The sequence below is a fragment of the Atta cephalotes genome (genome assembly GCF_000143395.1).
Source record: "Atta cephalotes unplaced genomic scaffold scaffold00004, whole genome shotgun sequence".
NCBI classification, from domain to species: domain Eukaryota; kingdom Metazoa; phylum Arthropoda; class Insecta; order Hymenoptera; family Formicidae; genus Atta; species Atta cephalotes.
In genome coordinates, this window is record NW_012130068.1 from 8,324,202 (window position 1) to 8,339,300 (window position 15,099).

Here is a 15,099-nt window from a genome sequence, read left to right on the forward strand (position 1 = left end):
ATCTTTTAAGATAAATCAAATTATGGAAAATAATAAATTTGATCGTTCGTAAAATGATCATCGAAACATAAATAAATTTACATAAATGATATATCGTAGTTTAATTGAATTCCAATATTTAATAAATTAAACATTTAAATAAAAGATACTCTATAAAAAATTAAATATTTTAATAAATATTTGTTTCAATAATTTTAAATAAGTATTTACTGTATCAATGTAAATATACATTTATTTACATAATACAAAAATCATTTAATTTAACTATGATTTTTTAATGTAGTAAATATTTACTTAATATACTATTCAAAGAAATATGTGTTAAGATTTAATAATTTTTTTTCAGTATGAAATTTATGCATATCTACTTACCTATCGTAGAATAAATTACATCTCTACTATTTTATATACACAAATTTTCTCAGAAAAACGTAGAAGAAAGATAGTATACTGAAAAAGAAATTCTAAATCCAAGTAATATTTTCTTAAATAGTACTAACATTTCTTTGTTGCAAAAATAAATATTTAAAAAAAAGTATAATACTCAAATCAATAATATATGTTTACATTTAGTAAATATTTATTTGCAATAAAGAGATGTTAATTTAGTTCCTATAATAATATAGAAACACTAACTTAATATTGTTAAAAAAAATATTAGATTTAGAAAATTTCTTTTCAGTTCATTGTGTATGTAAAATCTCCTCTTAAATCAAAGACTGCACTCACGAAGGGGACATGTGTCATCGGTAGGAGAAATGATAACGAGGAGAATGAAAGGGAGAAAGAAAAGAGTAAAATCTGGATACCTAATGTAAAAATAGCGCACAGAGGGACCGCCAGCAACATTCTGCTTTAACACGCGTGTAAAAATTATACGAGATATACGACGCCGTTACCGGGATTGGAACTAATTACCACCCAGAAGCGACGTCCGCGCGTATCCCGCGCGGTAATAGTGAATCAGCGTTAGCTGACCTCCTATCGGCGTCCATAGAACTCGACCTCGGCGTCGACCTCGTCGATTTATTCGCCCGTAACGAAGTAAAAAGAGGATTCACGAAGGGGAAAGAAGAGAAGTAGATGGAGACTCTTATACAGTCAAAGATAATATTCGTAGTCAACGCCGTTCGTCTACCCCTCATCATCGTGGTCGTCGTTGTCATTGTCGTGTGTCGTCGTCATCATTTATCGACGGCGACGCTTCTCGCAGTGCCCGATCGAGAAGCTATCGGCGGATGCCGTCACTCATGCCGTCTCATCGATTATCCGCAAGTCGAATCTCGCCTCTTTTCATCCCATCTCTCCCGGGCGATGCGAATGGAACGCTTCGACGGATCGGCGATTAGGGATAATCGCGCGCGGAGTGCCATTCGATTTGTTCGAATGCGCGAGTCTCACGTGTGAATCGTCGCGCGATACCAATCGCGTATTTATCGATGAATAAAATACCTGGAGACGAGGTTCTCAATCGTGAACGTCACGCGCCGAGCTTCTCTTATATCTGATCTTATTTAATTATTTATTCACGTAAACAAGCAAAGCGAATGTAACAGCCATCAGATACACGGAGCATCTCACATTGAGCTTCCGATTATACTTTTTGATTAATTGCGGAGCGAATATTTTCGAGGGAGATTTTCATCGCAAAAACTAAACATATAAAATAAAATCGTGTCAGTAGCGCTGATTTGAGATACTCCGTATAAATCTCATTAAAAAAATAAAACTCACCGGATATCCCAGAAATAATCGAAAGATGTCATTCTGTAAAAAAAATGCAGAATATTATAATTATTATATTATATTAAATTATATTATATTAAAATTGTAATGTTATAATTTTCTAATTTTAATTTTATAATTATATATAATATAATTAGAATTATATTATATATAAATGTAAATTATACAGCTATACAAATATTAGTTTTATATTCTTTTCATTTGAAAATCTGTATTGTTCCTTATAATACCTGGGCCTCTATTCTGTAACTCTTAATGCAAGTTGCATTAAGAATTATGAAATAGCCCTGCTGTTATTTCTTATTCGATCATTATACACATAAGCTTAAAGGATTCTTAAAACAAAGGATAATTTACAACAAATAACATAAATCAATTTTTGAGCTAAAACGTTATATATTAATTAAAAAGATGTCTAATATTTTTGACTATATTTGCAATCAATGTAATTGATTTTTTTCTTTACATTAATTCTCAATTGATCAATATTTTAGAAATGCGAGCTTGTGTCTTATATAAAAAAAATTCTCTATAAAATTCCATTTTAATGTACATTGCTCTAAAAATGTTTACTTAAATTTGATGTAATAAATTTTATTATTCATTATTCATTATTGCAATATTACGATCATTATAAAATATTGAAAATGAATTATTAAAATTAATAATTTACTTAATTTTTAAGTATTTAAATAAAATATTAAAATAATTAAATATAAATATTAAAAATATCGAAAATAAATAAAAATTATATAATATGAAATAATAATAAATGAATTTTCTTACCAGCCAATATGTCGTTCCTATTCGCTTTCCTTTGTTGCTTCAGGCACTCACATAATACAAACCGATCACGAAAAGACACAATCAATCGAGACATTCATATTCTGGTAGAAATACGGTTTTTTAGAAGTTACTGGATAATTATATTAATTCTGTCTAGTCATTGAAGAGTAAAAATATTTAGGAGCTCAATAAAGATGCTTTGTCTGCAATTACTGCGTAAAAGATGCGCAAAATCTGGACCTATTTAATAAAAAAAAAGTAGAACAATAAATAAATTACATAGTATTGTAACTATTTTTAAACTAATATTTATTATTAAATTTAGTATTTCAGTATTTAATTAATTTTTACTAATTCTTACTATTAGTATTTTAATATTTAACTAATTTTTTAAATTAATATTTTAAAAAATAATATTTAATATTTTAACTTATTTTTAATTAATAATAATCTACTAATACTATAGACAATAAATGGATATCCAAATTGTATTTTTACTAAAAAAACTTCAGGAAGTTAATCATGTATCTTTGTCCAGGAAAAAAAACAAAAATTTTTATATGTGAATATAAATGTACATACATATAATACATAAAAATTTCCACTCTAGAGAACTAGAGACTAGACTTTTTACATTTCCACTCTAGAGAAAAAGTTACATGATTTGATGATTTGCTACTCAGTCACCGAATAAATCTTATCAAGTTCTTGTCCATTTCCTATGCAATATTGTTACAAGTAAAGAGAATATAGTAGAACTAGACAATAACTGGATAAATATGTAGGAAAATTACATGCATTTCTATCAGAATAGTTTCATTCCCGATTAATACATTCGTGGTGCATTTCAATCACTGAACAAGTGACGCGTCGTATTATGAGGAGATGGCGATACACAAAATCACAATACGTTCGCTCGTTACTTAACTCAACTCAGTATGCGTTCGCACGTCTGATGTGTCGCGAAAAAGCGGAATTACGACACTCATCCGCACTTAATTCGACCACTCTCGATATTCAATCGTGTACGCGATGCATCTTCAACGAGCGACGACAAAACCGCGGTTCGCTCATCCGTTAACTCGATTCGACTTCCGACTCCGTGCGGAATGTCATGTAAAAAAATCCGAGAGACGCGCAGATAACTTCATACCTATGCCGAGACGTCATATTTGTGCTGGCGCAAGTCGCGACATATCGCATATCGACTAATTACTGTTATACGCTTCAATTAATCGATATATCCGATATTTGCATTGCATAATCGCGTACGTGAAACTTAAAGACAAACAACGTGAAAAACGAACGAAGAAATTGAAATAAAACGCTTGTTTATCGCAATATTTCCGTGACGCTTATTACACGAGAGAGTGAGTTCGATTGCTTACACTTTCACCCCGGTACAACTTCAGAGCTATTATGCAAGAAGTTATCTATTCACACAGTATAAAATATTTACACAGTATAAAATATTTATGTGAATCATTTTTTTGAAATATTTCAGTAAAATATTTTAAAATATTTTGTAAACATTTACAAATTTTGCATTAAAACTTTAAAATAATTTTGAAATATTGCATTAAAATATTTTACAAAAATATTGTATAAATATATATTGTAAAAGAAAGATTATTTCAAAGTCTCTGATATGAGACATTCTAGACATGTTTATATTTCAGAAATATTTCAAATCTTGTAATGAAATATTTTGGAAATTTTCTGAATATTTCATGTTGTGTGGAAGCAGAAGCGCATTGGATAAGCATTTCGAGCGTAAAACATTTTTGACATATATTTCGCCGAATAATGATAATAATATGACACTGAATATTATATTAGTTATATTGTTACATTGTTTAAAGGATTTTGTGCAAAATAGTATTTTGGAATAGCGCAAGTAACCAAACTCGCATCCAATTTCTAAAAAATTCAATTTCTAAAAAAAACAGCGAACTTCACATGCGTATTAAACTACATCATCGTCATTATTAGCAAAATTAATTAATAAGCTATTATTATGAGTTTCAATTAATCTGTATAGTAAGGCATACTTTCAACGTTTTATTATACATGCAATACACTTAAATAAATTATTTAATTCATAGAGAAAAAGAGAGAGAGAGAGAAAGGCAATGTCAAATTATGACGAATTATCAAAAAATTGATATCGTAACATATTGTATAATGTTAATAAATCGCGATGCCTAAATTGCGGAAATATCGGAAAAAAATATTATAATTATTATAATTATTATTATAAATATTATAATTATTATGCATAATTATTATGCATTGTAATACTTTGATACCATTATATACATACCAAACGAGATATATTTTCTGAGTAACAAAATGTTGAACAAACATCAGAATATATAAAACAAAGTCTTATTCTATAATAGTGGGAACAAACAGTAGGAAGTAAAAAATTCTTCTACGCCTTATCGCGCCTTTTTCGCGCCTTATCTCATAATTAGTTTTGATTGGCTGGCAGTAAAGTAATAAGGCGTACGGGAATAACCCGCTTCGCTTACTTCCAGTCTTAACGCCATATTTTACTCCCTCTTACAACAGTCTTACTACTGCATTGTAGAATGAATTTTAGAGAACGGAAAACTACGTGCGCAACAATTGAAGCAAAGGAAAAGAAAAAGAGATTTTCTAAAGATTTTCCAAGCGGATCGTTGTACGTCCTTCGCAGAAATTTGGAAACTCGAAAGGAACGCAGTGCGTGGTACGGCTCAACACGCGTCATCCATCTTAGAGATTCTGTGTGTTCTTCGGGGAGACGCTATTCACACTATAAATGCAAACGCTATCAATGCTGTTCGTGGAGTCAATAGCGCGATAGTGTAATGCGGATTTTACAATAGAAGTCGCAGTGATTGTAGGGTAAGTCATAGAAAATTGATTAATCATAGTTAATTATTTTTGTCATATTCGATTGATTAATCTTCTATGACTTAAGACTCTACGATCGTTACGATTTCTATTGTAGATTCCGCATTAGTAAGCTCCATAAACGACTCAAACATAGCGTTAATAAATGTTTAACTAAAGAGATTCATTTAGTATATATCTTAATTTTTTTGGCACACGTTTGATCATTCGTGTTTTGGATTAATTTTTATCACTTTTATAAATTATCACTTTTATAAGTTTATTAAACAATTTTTATATATTTATATTTTGGCATCTTTAGAAAGTATTTGTACAATTATATATTCATAACAAATTGCAGATAAATTATTATAATTAAATATAGTTAACAAAATAAGAAAAATGCATTGTTTCATATAAAAATATAAAATTCTGAAAAATATTTAAAGAAAAAATATAGTTTAATATCTGAAAATTGATATTCCAAACTACAAAAAAAAATAATTCAAATGTCGGCTGTCCAAAAGTTTAGTTATTGAGTAACCTGAAAATGATGTTTTTTTAATATGCATGAATGACTATAAATTGAAGATATATTGCATTTATATTTTAAAACAATGCATTTTATTATTGCTATATATGTTAAAAAACTGATAATTTATTAGGAAAATGTTCTTTATAACATTACAGAGAATAATATATAATATTACTGACAACATTTAGAACAAAGATATCAAAAAATTGTGTTTATTAAGGACTAATGTTGTTTTAGAGTTAAATTTTTTTTTTTAATAATTCGCGAAATACAATATTCCCGCAATACAATCGAAAAGTAGATCGATTAGTAGAAAATAAAGAAAAAAATAAAAAATGTTTAATTACAAAAAATGTACACTCTGTACATATGTTGGATTTGTGACCCAGAGGTGAACTTGGAAGTTATGCCAATTAAAGGATACGCACGAATTGAGATCGGCAACGCACAAAACTTGTTCTCTAAATGCCAAACTTTTTTTAAGAATAGAAAAGAGACCGATATTTGACTAGATATTCTTAATATTTCAAAGAAAAGGAATGCACAAGACCCACGAATAACCCAAAGATGTATATTAAGGATTAGTATTCGAGGTTAAATAAATGTAGGGGATTCTAGTCTCAATCACCAAGCAAATTTTTCTCTCTAATAATTTAAATTTTTAGAATATACATAACGTGAATTTTAATTTTCTCTCGTCGTGACAGAACGCAATCTTAATTACAATCTCTATAATGATTTGCTAGCCCGAAGTGAATGATGTAAACTAGATCAAAAAATTAATAGTTAGACTGAGTAAATTAATTAGATAAAAGAAGGAATCCTTGAGTCTGTTATCGATTCGAAAAGAAGCGTCTATGATCAATTAGGACCTTAGGCATCTGTAATGGAATACTTTGCCGCGCTGTATCGCAATAGTAATTTCTTCCGCACACGGGAATCAATCGCCAATAACAAGATGTCTCCGACCTTCTACACATTTGTGATAAAATCAAATATGCAAGTTGAAACTTTGAAAAGTTAAATAAAAATGATACTTACACAAGCAAGAATTATTTCTTGCTCTCTAGTCTAATGGCAAGTCATCAAATTGCTGAAATTGAAATTGAGATTGCGTTCACTACGATAAAATTAAAAATTCATGTTACGTATGTTTATTCTATGAAATTCTAAAGAGAGAAAAGTTTGGTGCCACTCGAGAACAGAATCCTCTCGAACATTAATCTAACTTCGACAAATATTAAACCACAACATAACCAATAGAGGCACTCGCGAAAAAATGCGGGTTCGCACAAATATGGCTGCGCAGCTTTTGTTTCGGATTAACTAATCTCTTGTTGATATGAATAAACAAATCCTTGATTGATAATAAAACAATCTAATTGAAGCAAAAAGTTAGTTATTGTAACATTTTACTTACTTCTGACAACACAGTAAAACGTTTAATTGGGGAAAGAAAAAGAGTGCAATCTAGTGCAAGAATAAAAAACAGATCTATTGTGTATCATGATATTTGTGATCGACATCTATCAACACAGTTTGTTGGATTGGAGTATTTGGAGTGCTAAAGAAATCAGATGAAGCTCATTAAATTCTCGGAAAGGACGATGATAGGTCATAATCACGCACTATAGATTGCCGCACTACAATTACAATTGCTGGTTGTCGATTCTATTTTCACTAATCACGTTGTAGCTAACTTGCACTCTTGCATCATGATTGGCTAAAATAGAACCGACAATCACTAATCGACAACTTGTAATGTGATTACGGTTATATGAACGGTAATGCAGCAATGATATAGATAAGAGAATTTATGTTTATTTTTTGTGTATCGATTTAGGCTGATTTGCAGCAATCGTCGCCGCGCCGCCGGATTACGCATAAAGTTGAAACGCATAATTAAGCATCTTTTTTCTCAAACGAATAATATATTCGTAAATATCAACGGAACTTTTAATGATTCAATGAAAATCTGGATCTTCGGCGAGATTACGCGACAATTAAAACAAATTGTTACACGTATTTTGACGAGAATTTATCTCAAACAAGTGCACGAATTAAAGCTATGACAAAACCTTAAGATGTAAGCCTTGAATAGTAAGCGAATCCAACATGTTGATTTCCTTATATTGCTTAATGATTATTCTACAATATGTTTTTTGTTTCCTATTTCTTTTTGCTATTTTTTACATCTTGTCTGTTTACTTCTTATCCGGTTTTTGTTTTATGTCGTCCGAGATAAAAGTTAACGAATTTCGGAAGAAACAGGAAAACACAGCAAGAAATATAATTATCGATAAAATGGTTGCAAAAGAGAAAAAAGCAAGAGGCAAAAAGTCAGAAAGAGGAAACAAAGAGCACATTGTAGAATTGCCTTAAGTCTTAAGTCAAAAACACAATGAAGAACACAGGCAATAGGAATAGGAAACAAATTTCAACCGATCAGAAACGATATACTAAAATGGACGATTTCTAATAGATTGAAATCTTTTATTCCTTGTTTCTATTGCCAGTGCTTTAATTGTGTTTCCTGTATTATATCTTAAATATTTTTATGTGCTAGGATCTCTTCTTATGATATTCGATATTATCGACGAATAAAATAGTTTGCATAAAAAGTAAAAAAAGAATCGTTTTCATTTAGGAAATATGTATGGAGAAATAAGGAAATATAAGTACAAATGGAGAATCGATTTAAATAACAATGAAAAATTTACTGCAGTGACAAGCTTTATTATTTTACAATTATCGGGATTTTTTTTAGCCGTGCGAATAATTTAAAATACATGATATCTATAGTGTTGAGAGAAAACCTTTAGCCGATCTAGTCAAATCTTTATCTGTATTTCACAACGACACATGCATCCAGAAGAGATCTGTGAAATAAATATACAAAATTAATCCTTGTGACACGCACATTATTTTTTAATATTAGAATTATCGAGAATTAATATTTGAATATAATTATACTATATATTTTTTTTTTAAATAAAAGAGGAAATGCATTAATCAATGTAATCATTTACATATTACAAATAACGAAATATTTTAGAAAATGTGCCATTATGAATTTGGAAAAGATTACAAACAAAATATTTTGACTGCTTTATTAATTCTAATACGAATAATTATTATTTATGACTTATAAATCATCTAAAGTCGATTTAACTCTTTAAATTCTTATTATTTTTACCCTTATATTTCTATATGTACCCTTATATTCTATATAAATTTATATTTCTATATGTTATTAAATTTAAATTGTAAAAATTTTAATTAAAACTAAAAATAGTATAATAGAATATTTCCTTGCTATTTATTTTATATAAAATAAATCGCATTATGTATTGGCTCTTTACATGATTAATATTAAGTACGATTAATTATTATTAACGAAATGAAAATATTATCTATAGAATTAAATTAAATATTATTAATAAAGCCGTGAAAAAGGATCGTGATTCTTAACTTGAAAAATGTCTACCAGAATTTAATTTTCTCCTTGTTGTCCTTTTGATCCTCTTCCATTTCTTCCTTTTCCTCGTCCTCTTCCTCTTCCTCTTCCTCTTCCTTGCCTTCTTTCCTTTTCATCTTCTTGGTTACCATCAAATGTTGCATGTTGCATTAATAAAGGACTATCTTGACTCATCGCAGCATGTTCAGCCATATCAACCCTTGCTTTCCTTACTCCTGTTCCCATCTTTAAATAAAAATTATCTCATCCCAAAAATTATCTAACGAGAGTACGAAAAAATTATTCATATGCAAATTATTTATATGCAAATTATTTATATGCAAATCAAAAAACCTGTCAAATTTTTCTGACATAAATCCGAAAAATTAGAAAACATTTAGTTATACTCACTTCATTCATTTGGTCTTCTTGAGAATCGGCGAACTGAAAAGGTAGTTGAATGTTTTGTTATAAATATGATCATATTAGGCGATATTAATAACGGCGATATTAATAAGAAATATTAATAACGCTATAATATATTATGTAACTTGAAATAATCGGTTATTCTGCGAAATAAATCGGCTTCGAAAAATGTACTTCCAAAAATTATTTGCAAAAGCATCATTAAAAAAATATATTATTTATATATATTATATATATTATTTATATTTGCCTTCTGCTTTCAATAATAATTTATTCCTGTCTTTTCTTCATGTTTTTCTCATTATATTAGAAAAGATATATATCATAAAAATTTTTTAAATATTTTTTAAGTATTATTGATATATGATCCATTTTGTATGGAAAAGAAGGATGTTTCTAAAAAAAGTCGATTTTTGCCTAAAAGGCAATAAATATGTAAATAAAAAGAATAATGTTTTTTGTAGATTTTGATCTCTTAAATACGATAAAATTATCAAAAAGTCTGTTTAGGAAACATTTTCAAAAATTAAACACAAATATGATATTTATTCAATAGTTTTGTTTAATTTTCGAGGTGTTCCTCAAGTGTCACGAAATTTTTAGTAACGTTATTATTATAATCTAACGTCAAAAATTGACTCCTTTTTAATATTCTCTGAATAATAAAGGATATTAAATCCCAATTTCTGGTTAAAAAGCCTAAAAAGATGTAAATAAAGGAAATAGGTTTTTTATAAACTTTAACACCTTCTAGATATGTTAAAATTATTGTAAAATTAATGATATTTATAGGAAACATTTTGAAAATTAAGCAAGAATGTTGAAATTTAGATAAATAAACCATGTCCGAATTCAATTTTCGAAGCGTTTCTCAAATACTACTTTTTAATAATATAACCTCATATTCATCAGAAGATCAAAATCTACAAAAAACACTATTCCTTACTTATACTTTTTAAACAGAAATCGAATTCTTTTTAACATCCTCTTTTCATATCGATTTTTTTTAAATTAAGACTTTAATCTTTATTTTGAAACATGAGTTCATATGTTTAATTTCTAATATCCATATTAATACATTAATAATATTAATAATACGTGTAATTTATATTGCTTCATTTTAAGACTACATATGAGCTATTATTAACTTCTTACCATCGCCACGCAAAGCAACGTAATAAGAAACAGCTTGATCATCGTGATTCGCTTTGAAACTCAAACTCATACACTAGTTGGACGCAAACGTTCTTCGCTTTTATATAGATCTCATAATCCGTGACATGATTATGTGTCTATTCACGGAAAAAAGCAGCAGGTTCACGTGTGTATTCTTGCTACTTATAATAATAATGATACTTCCGATTGTTACTACTTTTGTTTACGCAATTAGCGACAGGATTTAACACGAAACTTAAACAACAATGCAATTATAATGTTTCTCTTCTGCGATAATTTGAATATTTTTCACAATAAAACTAAATCATAGATCTTGTCACTTTGCTTCCTCATTATTTATTATTTTTACCACCTATGTGACGGTTTTATTTACATATATATGTATATAAATACAGTTTGATAATATCCTTCGAAAATGTTCGTGTGTTATATATTGCGTGTTTAATTATTTTGATTTCAAAAAATCTTTAGAAAATCATATCTAAAGGTGACTTTAAAGTTGAATATTTTTCTATTTTTTTCAATGAATCCCAGACGTGTTATGACATTTTTATTATATTATCCTGGCTTTGATGATATCTTACTTTTAATGAAGTGAATATTATTTCGTGACACAAGATCCAAGGTTTTGCAATTTTAGTGTGACTATAATGATAAGTGTGATATAAGCAGTATAAATGACAATAGTTAAAATTAAAAATGAGAACATAAAAGTTAAACAAGATCTTTGTGCAAGTATCTATTAAACAAATCTTCATATAAATACATAAAAGTTTTGATTTTTTCATTTGGTGATTCTCAGTATATTTTTTTGCAACATTCAAAAAATAGTTACATTTGACTTTCAACTACATGAGTAGCTGGATGAAAATTTTAGTTGGTCTCTATTTTTGTATGGTTAATATCGCAGAGTTGAGTAAAAGGTGAGTAAAAAACTTGGAACCTTCCTCTGTCGATCACAGTTGTTTAATAATTTATCACTGTAATGCTGATATCGTTGTAATGTAATAAAAGTTTGGCTTGGGTGACTTGAACCTGTCAAATGTAATGTCAACAGATTTTTGCCAAAAGTAAAAATTCGTTTTTCATAAATGACCGTTTATCAATAACTATATTCAAGTATATGTGCTCCTACAATTAAAACATATATTTAAAACATTTATTTTCAGAAATAGCATTTTTGCGTGAGAGGCATTTTGTCGAAATAATCGATTTATTTTTTCAGAACTATAAAATTGTAAATAACGTCGAAAGAAATTATGATATATTTAATATAATTAATATATTTATAATTAATATGTATAATTAATATAATTAATATAATTAATATATTCAAAATATTTTTTTATTTTCAATCATGAAATATTAATACCGTTTTTCTGAACATGTATAAAAATATCTCCAATTTACTTATACAAATAATTATACTTTTTGGAATATGTTAATATAACGTATTTTTTTCTTATAATTTACATTATTCTCTTTTCAAAACAATTCTTATTTTTACTTATCTGTATCTCTTTTTATCGTAAAGATATTTTTAAAAGGAATTGATTTTTGCACTTTTTCACAAATTATTCTTTAACGTTTTTGACATAACTTTTCAATTATTATCAATACCTCTTTTGATATTTTGATTCTATACATTCTTACATTTCATTAAAAAAAAAAAAGTCTTCCATTGAGATTTGTGATAATCTAGACTCTAGAGTTAGTAAAAAACGTCGTGGATAGTTAAGATACAGACCTGTTAATTAAGAATCTAAAATGAAATATACAGTTGTGGATTATAAAATATTAAATAAATTCAGAATATAATATAGAACATAATTACGAATTATCTCAAGTATCAAACTCTAATTTTCTAGATATTATATTAATAATTAACAATGGAAGAATCATATTTATCTTGTACAAAATCAACGAATTTAAGCATCTCAAGATTGAAAATTAAGGCCTGAGTGCGTACAAGTCAAATATAATTCTTTCATAATCAACTATTAATGTAATATCTAGAAAACTAGAGTTTAAGGAAAATTCAGAGACTAATAGCAAACCTCGGTTTGAATCTCGGTAATGCTAAGAACGCCCTGATATTCTTCTCGTGTTGTTGCTAACAGTAATTATGGTTCTATATGTATTTAACGATTTTAATGTTACCATTTTTAAATGCTCGCACGGAGTGCAAGAGATCCAAGTTCGACTCCCGGCCGAGGTAATATTTTTCGCAATAAATAAAATTTTTTCATATTAAGATCTCTAATAGATGTCTATATTGAGCATCAAAAATTTAATTATGATGTTATTTCGATAGTTTAGCTGCGTTTCAAGTCCGGAAAAATTTCAGCGCTTAATTCAAATGACTACAATATGATATATATGTATGTATACATACGATATAATATTTCAATCATCAATTCACTTTAAATTAATTAAGCATTAAAAAGACCCAGTTTAGAGACCGTTATAGTCAGGTTTTCCTATTTCTTATTTGATGAGTTTTATTTTTAAAATATTGTGAAAAACATATTAGATGACTAAATAAGAAGGTTGAAATATTTTATGTAGGGATATCGAGACTTGCTAGCAGAAGAGACAAGTTGCATTGCATTTTGTTTATCTATTTATGATACAATGGAAAAGTTATCGCAAAATATAGTAAATATATAGATTAGGGGAGTCCCCCTCCCCAATAACCTTGCCCTCGACATATGTTGGCAAGGTCATAATCCTGAGTGACCTTGAGAAAGTTTTAACCATTAGACGTCACTCATTAAAAAATTACAATACAGTAACAAAAAACAAAAAAAAGTTACAATACAGTAACAAAAGTTAAAACAAAAAAAGTTTAAGAAATAAAAAGTTTAAGAAATAACGTTACATTTCTGCTATATAAAATGAAAATTTTGATTCCTATCCCATCTCTCTGCTTGAGGGCGCACGACTTTCACTTAAAGCAATCATGTTGCAAATGACCACATTGCAAATGACCACGTTGCGATTGGCCACGTGATACAAACGTGGGTATATAATAATGGGTATATAATAACCTAATCAGGTACCATCCCTTTTCCCCTGCTTGAGGGCGCACTCTTTCATATTTTCTTAAATAATTTTTATTTCTTAAATAATTGTTCTTAGAGTAGAAATTTGTTTTCTGCTTTACTCTGCATATATTCTATAATGAGCACATACTTTCTATAAATACTGTAGGAAACAACAAGGAAAGATCTCATTTCTCATTCATATTAACTCATCATAGAATGTATGCAGAGTAAAGCAGGAAAAAATTTTCTATCCTTAGAACAAAAATTATATAAGAAAATATGAAAGTCGTATGCCACCAAGCAGGGAGGGGGGAGGTGGGGTAAGAATCGCTTCTCATGGAAAGTAAAATATACTTTAAAGCAAAAAATTTCTGTTTTATGTGGTAAAAAAGAGATATCATATATATTATTTCTTAAACTTCTTTTGGTTTATAACTTTTTAATGAATGACGTTCGACGGTTAAACTTTCTCAAAGTTATTCAGAGTATACACAACATATGTCAAAATCATTGAGAGGCGTTCCCCTAAACTACATATTAACAAAATATTTTTTTATAATCTAAGTACTTTTTCCTAAATTTCATTTAAATCAAACAATTTGCAACAAGTTACAAATAAAAAAAAAGAGAAAATCAAGAGGAGGCAAATATAGTGTGGATAACATTATCGAATTTCAGTCTGACTGATCTTCTTTATATTTTCTTTATATTTTTTTGTATTCTTAGATATATACTGAATTATATGCAAACGTTTATTTTAATTTGATAGTAACATGTTGAAAATCTAGTAAGCTGAAGTAGCACTATTTTGTCGAAATTTGATCTTTGATGCAACTTTCACTATTTTTTCATTTTAGATTAAAATTAACGTTTGCAAATGATTCAGTACACCATACAAGCAAACAAAAAAACGTGCATCAGAAAGATTCAATTACTTTGATTAAAACTGATTTATTTCATTCATTGTTCAAGATATTAAATAAAACAATGAACTTTAAGCAATGAAACTTTTTTATGTATTTTTTTTATATTTTTTGATGTGCTGC

At 28.2% G+C, this 15,099-nt stretch overlaps 1 protein-coding gene across 1 annotated transcript; it reads right to left on the bottom strand.

Moving 5' to 3' along the window:
* Positions 1 to 9,440: 9,440 nt before the first annotated feature.
* LOC105626199 lies at positions 9,441 to 11,027 on the bottom strand. The gene is made up of 3 exons (XM_012207507.1): positions 10,986 to 11,027; positions 9,816 to 9,848; positions 9,441 to 9,650 (listed from the first exon to the last, which is right to left on the bottom strand). Exons 1-3 carry the CDS (start codon positions 11,025 to 11,027, stop codon positions 9,441 to 9,443), a joined length of 285 nt encoding a protein of 94 aa, XP_012062897.1.
* Positions 11,028 to 15,099: the final 4,072 nt, after the last annotated feature.